General features: G+C 39.9%; 1 protein-coding gene across 2 annotated transcripts in view; it reads left to right on the top strand.

The window, feature by feature from the left end:
* The window catches only part of UBE2F (ubiquitin-conjugating enzyme E2F (putative)), an 87,366-nt gene that overhangs the window by 22,388 nt on the left and 53,478 nt on the right, over positions 1-11,500 (top strand). For both annotated transcript variants that reach the window (XM_009329637.1, XM_009329636.1), the window contains exons 4-5: positions 384-451; positions 7,489-7,559. In XM_009329637.1, coding sequence (XP_009327912.1) covers positions 384-451; positions 7,489-7,559 — 139 coding nt within the window. The remainder of the gene's footprint in view (positions 1-383; positions 452-7,488; positions 7,560-11,500) is intronic.

Genomic DNA, 11,500 nt, shown 5'->3' with positions numbered 1-11,500 from the left:
AGTGATGACCTGGAAAGATGGAGAGGAACAAACAGTGGATGAATTGGCCAGTCAACTCCGGCAATATGAGGAAAGTCTCTCTTCCTCCCTTGTCTCGGCTGTGGAGAAACTGTCCCGGGAATTCCAGCAACTCAGAGAGGATAGGTCCTACTCCTCACCTGTACGGACCAGTGTCTCGGCTATTAGGAGTCAGTGTTCTTTTGCTCAAGAGAGAGAACATAAAGGGTACACACCACGGGGCACCCTATGGTTTTACCTGCGTGACCACGGAGGTCACGTAACCCCGTGCTGTTACTTTATCTCTGTAATGACAGATATTTTGTATTATATGGCATATGTTATTTTCTCTTATTTAACTATTTTTGTTGTTTTTTCTTTGCTAGATGAGGGCTATTACCAAGGTGGAAAGTTTCAGTTTGAAATTGAAGTTCCTGATGCCTACAATATGGTGGTGAGTATTTGTCATTAATCCAGTATTTGTCACTTTAGATTCCTTTCCAGGTAATAGGACTTCAGGGGGAACTTGGTATTGAGACTAAGAAAGGATCTGCTGTCTGTTATGAAAGTATCATGGGATTGTAGAAAAATCTTGGTTGCCTGGAATTTTTGGAAGTCATCTAAACTCCTTCTCAAAGCTGGGGTAGTGTTGATGTGGGATTTGGTTGCTCAAGGCCTGGGAGAGTTGGCCTTTCAAAATCTCTTAGGATGGAGATTCCACCGCCTCTCTGGGCCACTCTTCCAATGTTTAATGTGAATTTTTTTCCAATATCGGGTCAGAATTTCCCTTCTGCAGCTTGTCTGTTGCCTCTTGCTTTCTCACTGTGCACATCTAAGAGCCTGACTCCATCTCCTCTATACCCTCCTATTAGGTAGCTGTAGACAGCAATAGGTCCCCACCTTCAGCCTTCTCTTCTCCAGGCTGAACAAATCCAGGTCCCTCAACTCTCCTTGTACTGTGTGTCCTCTGGTCTTACCACGATCTCAGTGGCTGTCTGCTGGGCTCATTCCAGTTTGTCAATATATCTGGTACTGGGGAGTTCAAAATGGGACACAATATTCCAGTTGCAGTGTCATGAGTCTTAGGGAGTGGGAATAATCATTTTTCTGGCTGTTTTGCAGTCCAGTGTTTGTAAGCAAACAGCCTTGAAGCTTTCATTGCCTTGATGATATTATTCCTTAAAGAAAAAATAAGTATTTGCAACTGTCTGTCAGAAGCTTCTCAGAAGCGCAGTTAAGTCAGACCTGAGTCTCCCTTCTGGCTGAGGTTCCACCCTCATCTGTTCTCTCTGTTAATTTTTCTGGAGACCTGCACTTAATGATTATTCTCACAAAAAATGATATATCTAAGAGAAAGAATGAAATAGGTGAACAGAAAGGAAAAGGTTTTTTCTTTTTGTTTCTCTGAGGCCTTCAAACTGGTGCTTATAGTTTTGATATTGGACTTAGGTGCTTAATCCCTTTTGAGAGCGTGCAGTGGAGGATGTGGAAAGCACAGATATGGTGACAAGTGGCCTCCTTTGGTGTACTCCGCCAGTTTTACTGGTTGTCTCCCAGGCTGTTTAGTTAAGTATCATTAAAAAATAACAATTTCAATGGTTATTAATCAAACAGCTTTCCAGAGGACCTACAAATGGTTGTGGTATCTTATTGTAGATAAATAGATCTCCAGACAACTTGGCCTTTTCAAGCATGAGAAATGTTGGTGTTATTGTACTTTACTAAAATTGCAGAACCTTGCAAGGGAGAGGACATGCAATTACAATAAAAATAACTTCAGACATTGTTTACAGAGTTTAGCTGTCAAAAGAACAAGATTGACTCAAAAAATGGAAAACAATTGGGGCACACGTCTGGTTCTCAGGAATTACACCTGCCATTCTGTGTACAGTTTGATATGTAAGGAGACTAGAATCATTTGAGCATTTGAATTGCATTTAGGTATATGAATTGCAGTAAGAAGGAAGCCTTTTTTTTTTTTAGTTTGAACGGTTTTGATAATTTTGCTTGCTTTTGTAACTTTTTCCCATCCTTCTGCTTTCTATTTTCTTACTTTTGGTGTTGATAGCTCAGAGCTCTTCTTTCAGGGAGGCTGAAGAATGTGTAGGGGAGAATACTAGAGAAATGTGTCTGGGAAGACCTTGGCTTTTGTGTTCAGATGCACCAAGCCTAAATTCAGCATCATATATATGTAGTGGTTGCAGTCACATCATTGTTTATATACACGTATGAAGGAGGTGTGGTGGTCTGGAATGTAATAGCTTGAATTCCCAGACTGAGCTTGGAGAATGGTGCATTAATACTGCTAGTAGAGTAGAAAGGTTATGTTTCTGAAAGCAGAGGAGTTGGGTTTGCATTCCAGAAGATGCCTTCACAGGTTTCCTAATATTCCTTTATTTATAGTCTATGAATACATGGGACATGCACTTTATGTTATAAAAAGTTCATGCTTGTAGAGGGCCTGTATAGCACTTCTAAAAGAGCTTTGAATTTTCCTCCTCCTTTTTTTGATAGTTGTGCTCTCCTTTCATAGTAATATTGGTCAAGGATTATCTGCTCAAGCTATTTTTTTTCCTAAGTGTTTAGGATCCTGGTGATATACTTCTATCTAAAACACCTACATGTACTAATAGTGTTTGCAGTTGTATGGTTTTGGTTGTGGTTTTTTTTTAAGTTCCCCTTAATCTCACCAAAGAATTCCATACTGTAATACAGGCCACTTCTACTAGCTTGTGTAAGGTTATGCACACACTATAAAGACAAAGGTGGTGTTTAAGGTTGACTAAATCCTTGTTCTAACTTGAATAAATTGTGCCATTGCATACCTGAGAAACATGGCCTTCATTATACAGGGGGAAACCCTGTCATGTTCTCTGCTGTCTAATTTTTTAGTCATCTTCAGTAATAGCAGTTTAACCACTGTGGCAATGCTAGGCACAGGGGAACATACACAATACATACTCATTTTAATTTCTGTGTTTAAGGTGTTCACCTAAACAACACTGCTGCAGGAAAGTATTTCCTATGTGTTAACAGAAGAGCTGAATGTTAATTTTGATCTGGGTTTTTTTGACTCTCAATTGCTATAATTAAAAAATCTTCTGGTTTGTTATGGTTCCTGCTCAACACTGGCAGAAAATCTACAGCAAATGTTAATTAGATATTTTTAAATTCTGAGCACCTCTCATTCAACACAAAAGTAAAAAGTTTGCCTTTGTGCAATTTAGAAAAAAATGCAGTGGGTTGAATGTTGGGTTATGGTCAGGTTATTAATGAAAATGTATATATATGTTTAAAAACAGATGTTCTTTTTTCTGTAGGCTAAAAAGATTAGTTAGAAAATAGATTCAGGCTCTGGAGCAGGGCTCTAATGACTTGGCAGTCTTGTCCGGTATTTTCACTCCCAATACGAACATGCCTTGAGGTGCAGCTGATGAGATAATGGGTGCCACAAGACTAGGGACCTGGTGCTTTAACAAATGGAACCTGATTAATAGTACAGACCTGGTTTAACTTCCACATAAAACTAAACTGTCTGCCACCACAAGCCAGGCCTTGTTTGCAGCTCCTGTGGTTCTGACGTATTGTGTTGTCAGAGTAGACAGTCTTAGGGACTCTGCAGTTTAGCAAGGTTTTTATGACATGAGGTGCCTTAGGCAGTGGTCAAAAACCAGGAATTTAACAGCAGAGCTGCTAATCTTGGTCCTTTTTCTGGCCAATATGTTAGTTGTAGAAACAGCAAACAATTGAAAGGGATTTGGTTCCTGAAGGATCAGATGTCACAATTAAGGGGCTTCCATCTTCCTCTTTGGTGACCCTACTTTATATACAGGTCTTGGGTTGGAACCGATGAAATGGGAATTGGGCTCATGCTCCATCATGCCTCCATCCAGAAATTTTGAGGTGGTGCAAGGAAGCCTGGGGACCTGAAGTGCACGCCTTGGGCAGTTCTTGTGTCAAGGCCCACTTGTACTGTAAGGGAATGCCTCTTCCACTTGTTGAGCTGGGTAGTCCAGTCCATCCAAAAGCACAGGGCAGTGTGGTTTCATTTTCCTCAATTTGTTTCTTTGTACTATGTGCTTAGCTGTGTGTCATGGTTAGGAAGGAAATTAACTCTACCCCTGCTGAAACCAGGACACTGTTTGGTGTCCAGTTTCAGCCAATCTCAAGAAATTCGTCAGGAATTAGTAGGGAAGAGTGACTGGCAAGAAATATCTTAGGGCAACATTGTAGCTTGGTCTCTGGAATCCATATTCCCGTTAATGCCTCTTTTGGGAATTCTGTTTTGTAGAAACTATGAAGAAAAAAACCTGTAGTTGTAGCTGCAGGGCAATTCACAAGAATGCTTTGGGACTGCCTAGAGAAAACATTTCAAATAACTTTGATTCCAAATTTCTGCTAGAAACCCCATCCCTTCTCTAGGGAAAAGGTTGTGAAGTGAAAAACTACAGTTACAGAACAGATAAAACATATCTGTATTAGTACATCTGTCATGTTAGAGGAATTGGCTTGCCAAATTGATCAAGATCTGAAACTGTTAATTAAGTTCATTTATTGATTAGCACTTCATATCCGATCTCTCATTTGGTGAGAATAATGGAGCGGAGATATTATTTGCTACATTTTTTTAAAGAAATGAGACAAACTTGATCTGAAGTTTGTTCTGCAAAACTTTTACTAAAACTGAAGTCAGTATAAGTGTAGTTCTCAAATGCTTACGACGCTTTCTTGTACTATCTGTATATATTCACCAATATGTTGAGGTGGACTGAGAACGAACATGAAAGTCAGTTTCCATTATCGAAACTAATGAGAGATCCTAAAAGATAAGTGGCTGCTTAGAAAAGGAGAAGAAAATACAGGCTGGGGAATGAAGGGATTTGAGAGCAGCCCTGCCGAGAAGGACTTGGGGATGCTGGGGGATGAAAAGCTAGACATGAGCCAGCAATGTGCGCTCACAGCCCAGAAGGCCAATCGTCTCCTGGGCTGCATCAAAAGAAGCGTGGCCAGCAGGTGGAGGGAGGGGATTTTTTTTAGCCCTCAGCATAAGAAAGACACGGACCTGTTGGAGCGGGTCCAGAGGAGGGCCACGAAAATGCTCAGGGGGATGGAACACCTCTCCTATGAAGAAAGGCTGAGAGAGTTGGGGCTGTTCAGCCGAGAGAAGAGAAGGCTTCGGGGAGACCTTCTTGCAGCCTATCAGTACTTAAAGGGGGCTTATAAAAAAGATGGGGGTGAACTTTTTAGCAGGGCCTGTTGTGACAGGACAAGGGGGAATGGCTTTAAACTAAGGGGGGGTAGATTTATAGGATTAGGTATATAAGGAAGACACTTTTACGCTGAGGGTGGTGAAACACTGGAATAGGTTGCCCAGAGAGGTGGTGGATGCCCCATTCCTGGAAACATTCCAGGTCAGGTTGGAGGGGGCTCTGAGCAGCCTGATCTAGTTGAAGGTGTTCCTGCTCATGGCAGATGGGTTGGACTAGATGACCTTTAGTGGTCCCTTCTAACCCAAACTATTCTATGATTCTATGAAAATCAATCTATTCACTGTTGTGACTCCCAGTTGAGGTTGGATCTACCTGTGCAGCTTTCAGTGTCTGAGGTGGATGAGTTTGAGCAGTGAAATAAATGGATTTTGTAAGCTTTGTTGTGCAAAGTGTTGCATGTATGACCTGGAGGTGGTTGGAGATATTCAAGTGAAACATTGTCTCGAGGAAATCTTGTGTGGATTTGTTGATCTAAAGAAGACTCAAAGATTACTTGGAACAAGCTCGAAGGAGAAGTTTTGTGTGAAGATAAATTTTTTGATAGTGTTGCACTTGTCCTGTCTATCTGACAGAGGAAGAAGGAGAGAGAAAGAGAAAACCTTCGTCTTACTGTCAGGAGTGGGTTTTTCTAATTTTTAGGGATGAAAAACACTTTGGTGAGAGGATAAAGGAATTCTTTTGTTTCTATGATACAAAAAATGAGACACCAGCTAATTCACTCTGACGGTGAGGATTTGGGAATATTTTTCGTAAAGATTTAGTTTGTATAAAGCTTACTTTTTTCTACTCATTAATACATTCTCTGTTTGAAGGTGCATATGGTAGAAATTTAGTCTTTTCTCTTGATCTGCCAGCATGGAATAAAAACTGCTACTTTTCCTTTCTTGAGAACTAGACATAATCTTTCAAAACAACATGAAGGTGTAGCTAATGAAAAGCTGTGCTGTTAGAAAACTTCTTAGAAAAACATTTGTTTTGAAGGGAAAAAGTTTGAGACTGTTTTCTGCATGCCACTTAATTTTCAATAATGCCATGATCCAGCACTGCAGCAGTCAGTATCCCTTGAGTTATTGGACAAACATGAAATAAGAGTGGAGAAGAGTCAATGTCTACATTATAAATTGCAGATGTGTTGTGGTGATAGGTGTTTCTTCTTTTAGTGCTGGACAGATATATTATTGGTAGTTCAGTACCATGCATATTTTCTTCTCTTCTACAAGGAGTCTTAAGTTAAAAAAAATATTTTACTAAAAAGATAATTGGGAAGTTGAGAACAAAGTGATGAGACAAAACGCATCATGTCGCTATGCAAATACAGCTATTTCAGCTATTTTGTCTCTTGACTGAAGACTTCATGGGAAGCAGTGGAGGAAGATAACTCCACATCTATAATATGTGATTTAACTGAAGTTATGAAAGGTACTGGTCTGTGCTGATGTATTCCAGTACACTTACTATAAGAAATCATCTGCTTGATTGAAAGCTGCCAATTGTAATTTGGAGAGCATGGATGGAACAACAAGCTGTTGCTAAGCTACTGGAATTTTTATGACCCGCTCTTTATTTACTTCACAAAACTAGAGCAAATGAGACTGTATTTTAAGAATCTGTTTTTCAAAACCCACTATGGAATTCAGAAATCTGGTGATCTTGCCTGAAAATAAGTTTGGTGGCTTTTTATGTTAGTGTCTTAAGTTCAGATATGACACACCTTCTTGATGCTTCTTGTGATACTTCCTATTCAGTTGTGAACCGGAAGGTCTGCGTTTAAAAAGCTGTTCTTTTGATGTAGTTATTATCATTGCATCCTCTGCTGGTTTTTAACAACCCCCTGACTTGGATAAGCCTTGGGGGAAAACACTTAGTAGTTTTCTGTTTTAAATTGTTGTCTTACCGGTTAAGTGTTAAGAAACTGAATAACATGGAATGTTTTCTTCCCCTGAAATAGATAGAAGAGAGTAAATTTTCTTGGCTTTCTTTAAAGTTATGTTTCTCTAAGAAAAAGCGTTATACCAGACCAGCTTTTGTAAAAGAGTTGAGAGAAACTAAAAGGGCAGAGAAAGCTGGTGTAACTCCTGTAGGTTATATTATCAGGGTCTTTAACATACAAACATAGGCTGTGAATATCAAATATATTTGCCTTTTTCAGTTTTGTGACTTGTAACAATGATAGAGTTCTATTTTAAAGGATAACATCGTATCTTGTTTTCTCTCCTGGCAGCCTCCAAAGGTAAAATGCTTGACAAGAATCTGGCATCCAAACATTACAGAGACAGGAGAAATCTGCTTAAGGTAGCAACAGCATTCTGTTTTTTTACCTTGGAGATTTTACTGTGTAATAAAACATTGTATGTAACTTTCATGTCAGTATTTTTCAACAGATCCTGCAAATCAGTGGCATGTGACCCTTAGGAACTTAGAAATCTGAAAGTATTGTTCTTGCTGTGTGTTAGAGACCCTGTAGAGCCTGGCTCTTCAGTTTCAGACTTAGTTTTGTTCTACTTAGGGTTAAAATATAAACTCCAACCTGAACAAAACTTAGTTGTGTTTTTTCTTCTCCCTTCGCAGATGAAGTCTTCAGGCCCTGAGAGGTCTTAAGGCTTTACTTGTTTAATGCCTGAATGTGTTAAGTGCTTGAAAACCATTTATATTACAAAAAGGAAGGAAAAAGTGTTCCTTAAACTTTGACAGTAACTATTCTATATTTGCCATTTGTTTATTTTAACATTTAATATCCACTATAAGACGCATGTGCCAGTTACAACAAAACAGAATTGGGGGAGTGCAAGTCAAAATACAAAATACAGTGCTACATCTTCTGAAGTTAAATAAAGCTTTACTTTATCAAAGTGAGAGGCTTATGTTGTTGGGGGGGTTTGCTTGATAATAGTGAATGTTTCCTCTTCAAAATCAGTTTCTGAAACTGTAATTTCAGTGTTTCATCATGAGTACCTGATGATGAAATTGGCCAGAAACCAAACAAACAAGTGAGAAGCATGACTGTCATTTTTCAAGTTAATGGGGCATAAAAGAAAAAGTAGATGAAGCAGAAGCAATGAATATAAGTGAGATTGAAAGCTGTTCTGAAAATCCAAAACAGTTGCCACGATGTGTAGCAAATTGACGCTTAAAAAAAAAAAGCTAAATTTTTCCTCTAGATTTAAAAATCATTTTAATGCTGTGTTCAAGGTCCTGGTGAAAATGAAGTTTTCACAGGGTAATCTGTCACACTTCATAGGCAGGTCAGGCTCATCAGGTGATAACAGCTAAAGAGTTGATATCAGTTCTTCTAGCCACAGTGGTCTGCTCTATGCTTCTGAGAAGCTCATATCATCAAAGGCTGACAGAAACCAGCCTTGGGAGGATGTAGTATGTTCCTGGTGCTCGATAGTCCCAGACTGCAGCAGGAGTACAGGCAGTGAGGGCTGGCGTCCATAAGCTTTACCTCATTTTGGGATTGGAGGATTTAAAAGCAGTAAAAAACATACTAAATCTTCTGAGATTACCTAAAAATCTGGTTATCCACAGTTATTTGGAGCTGTGTGCTGGTGATACAGGAAAGTTGTTTTGGCAAATATGTATTGCTACTTTTAGCAAATTTGCCAGACTTGTGGTGTTTCTCAGTGCCTCCTAGGACTGTTGCATTTTACACAGCTCAACTTGTCACTTGGCAGTAAGGAAGACTGATTTAAGGATCGTATTTTTACAGTTTAAATTCCACCAGAGTTCTTGTGGCTTAGTCACTGGAGAAAGCTTAGACACTTTGAGTCAAATGTGTATGTAAAGGAATGAGTAAGTGAACTGTTTGGAACCAGGGAACAAGAAATACTAGACACCAAATGACAGCTAGAAGTTTAAGCTCTGACTACAGTGCTACATCTTCTGAAGTTAAATAAAGCCTCCTCACATTCTTGAGGATATTTCACTTTCTTGTCTTTAAATGGTTTTAATTACGAAAGAGGAACATAGTGTTGGAACATCAGGACTTCATTAAGTAGAATTATTTTTTCAGCTTCTGCACTGAAACATCAGCTTTATTTGATTGTCAGATACTTTAACATATCAAACCTTTGAAATGTCTTACTGTTTAGATGGAAAAACTAAAATAACTCTTTGCTTTATGCCTGTTATAATGGAGAATGCACTCTATATATAGTACCTGCAATCAACTTATACAAGAGTCTTTACATTAAAATAGCTTCAGTTATTTTTAAAAGCAGAAAAAAATTTCTTACCAGTATGTTTCCCAACTGTCTTTTACATACCTCGCACTATGGTATGTGTTGGTTTGATAATCGTCCCTGAATTAAAACATACCAAATGATTAAACTGGTGATCAAGTGTAATAGTTTTGGGCAGGAAAAGTGTTGTTTCTGTCTGCTTTATGGATTGCAGTTAGTCTGGACCATATTTATAATGGACCATATTAATTAGGTCTGGACCATACTTATGGATATTGCCTGCACTGCATGTGTGGATAGAAAACATCAAGATACCTAGAAAGGATATGCTTGCTTACTACATACACCTGTTGACTACTTTCTTGACAATGTGTAATGCATGTCACTATTTCTGCCCCCCGCCCCATTGATGTGATTTCTGCCTGAGGTGTTTTTTCCTCCTTGACCGCATAAGATTTTAGAATAGTTTAATCACTCAGAAATTTCACTGCTTTTCTGCTATATGATGAGGTAGTCAGTGTTGTCAGATGTGTCTTTTATGGCAGTAGGTGTTGTTAGTTAAGGTTTGGTCGCTTCATGATGCAATATTAAAGGGTGCTGAATGGAGAAGTGTTTGAAGACTGATTAATTGCATCATCTAGTATAGCTCAGTGTTGCAATTTCTCCAGTTAACAAAAGCTGATTAAGTTGATTGCTTGTTTCTGTTCCCCAGTGCTGTTCCCAGTCTCCTCAGCTGTGCCAATGTGGAAATAAAAAATGCTTTAGAAAGACTTTCTATACCAATTGCACCACTCATCCAGTCTATAGCATGGCCTCCAGAATGGTTGCACTGGCAGTGCTGGGTTGAGCAGGGAGGTGGGCAGCGGGAGGTGAGCAAGAGAATAACCTCTATAATGTGTCCCTGCCAGCAGAGAGTTTCTGAAGTGGATTTACAGCTTTTTAATTCAAACTTACCTTGAATGATACTTTCTGTTGGCAAAAGGAAGGCAAAAGTTTTGTTGGAACTGACATTTTATGTTGATAAATGTGTTCATCTGAGATCTTTACATAAAGCAGATTTTTTTCCTGGACTGATCTCCCCATTACAGTAATTTTTAGTCATTTAAGCTATACATCATGTCAGCTGGAATTTCAGAAAGTTTTAAGCTTGCTAGAGCCATGCAGTTCCGAGTTCAATAGATGTTTTTGCAAGATCTCTTTAGGATGCTGTGTATTTAAAAAGAAAAAATTCCTCAAGGCTTTTCTCCATGCAGGAATTACTCAGAGAATGAGAAGATACTTGTGGAAATGAAAGCTAAGCAGCTGGCTGGTCACATCAGTGGCTGTTTTGGTTACTACAGCTTCAAAAATAGTGATTTTGCAGTCTTCCCATAGGAACTTGGATATAAGGATTTGAAATCATGTTCTGGGAGGTCTCCTTAGATGCAAACACTAGATGTTAAGGTGCAGTTATCAGCTCCAGTCCCCCCATGACTGAGGACACGTTTGGCTTTTCTCAGACCCTACTACAGCTGAAGACAAAGCAAATGGAAATAGTGTTTTACTGTGCTTCCCAGTTCCTGGTGAAGTTCCCTGCCAGACAAACTCCTGCTCGTGCCCCAACACTCCCCCTCCTGTCAGCCCTGCCACTTCTTGGAGTGGTTCATCTTGAGGGCGCTCACAAGGCAGGTGCGGGACAACCAGGGGATCAGGCCCAGCCAGCACGGGTTCATGAGAGGCAGGTCCTGCTTGACCAACCTGATCTCCTTCTATGACCAGGTGACCCGCCTAGTGGACGAGGGAAAGGCTGTGGATGTGGTCTACCTGGACTTCAGTAAGGCCTTTGACACCGTCTCCCACAGCATTCTCCTCGAGAAGCTGGCGGCTCACGGCTTAGACAGGTGTACTCTGCGCTGGGTCAAAAACTGGCTGGACGGCCGGGCCCAGAGAGTTGTGGTGAATGGAGTTCAATCCAGTTGGCGGCCGGTCATGAGAGGTGTTCCCCAGGGCTCAGTTTTGGGGCCGGTCTTGTTCAATATCTTTATCAATGATCTGGATGAGGGGATCGAGTGC

This window comes from Pygoscelis adeliae, unplaced genomic scaffold, assembly GCF_000699105.1.
Source record: "Pygoscelis adeliae isolate BGI_AS28 unplaced genomic scaffold, ASM69910v1 Scaffold7, whole genome shotgun sequence".
Taxonomy (NCBI): Eukaryota; Metazoa; Chordata; class Aves; order Sphenisciformes; family Spheniscidae; genus Pygoscelis; species Pygoscelis adeliae.
The sequence above is the reverse complement of the archived record's forward strand: the minus strand, read 5'-3'. Positions and strand labels throughout refer to the sequence as shown.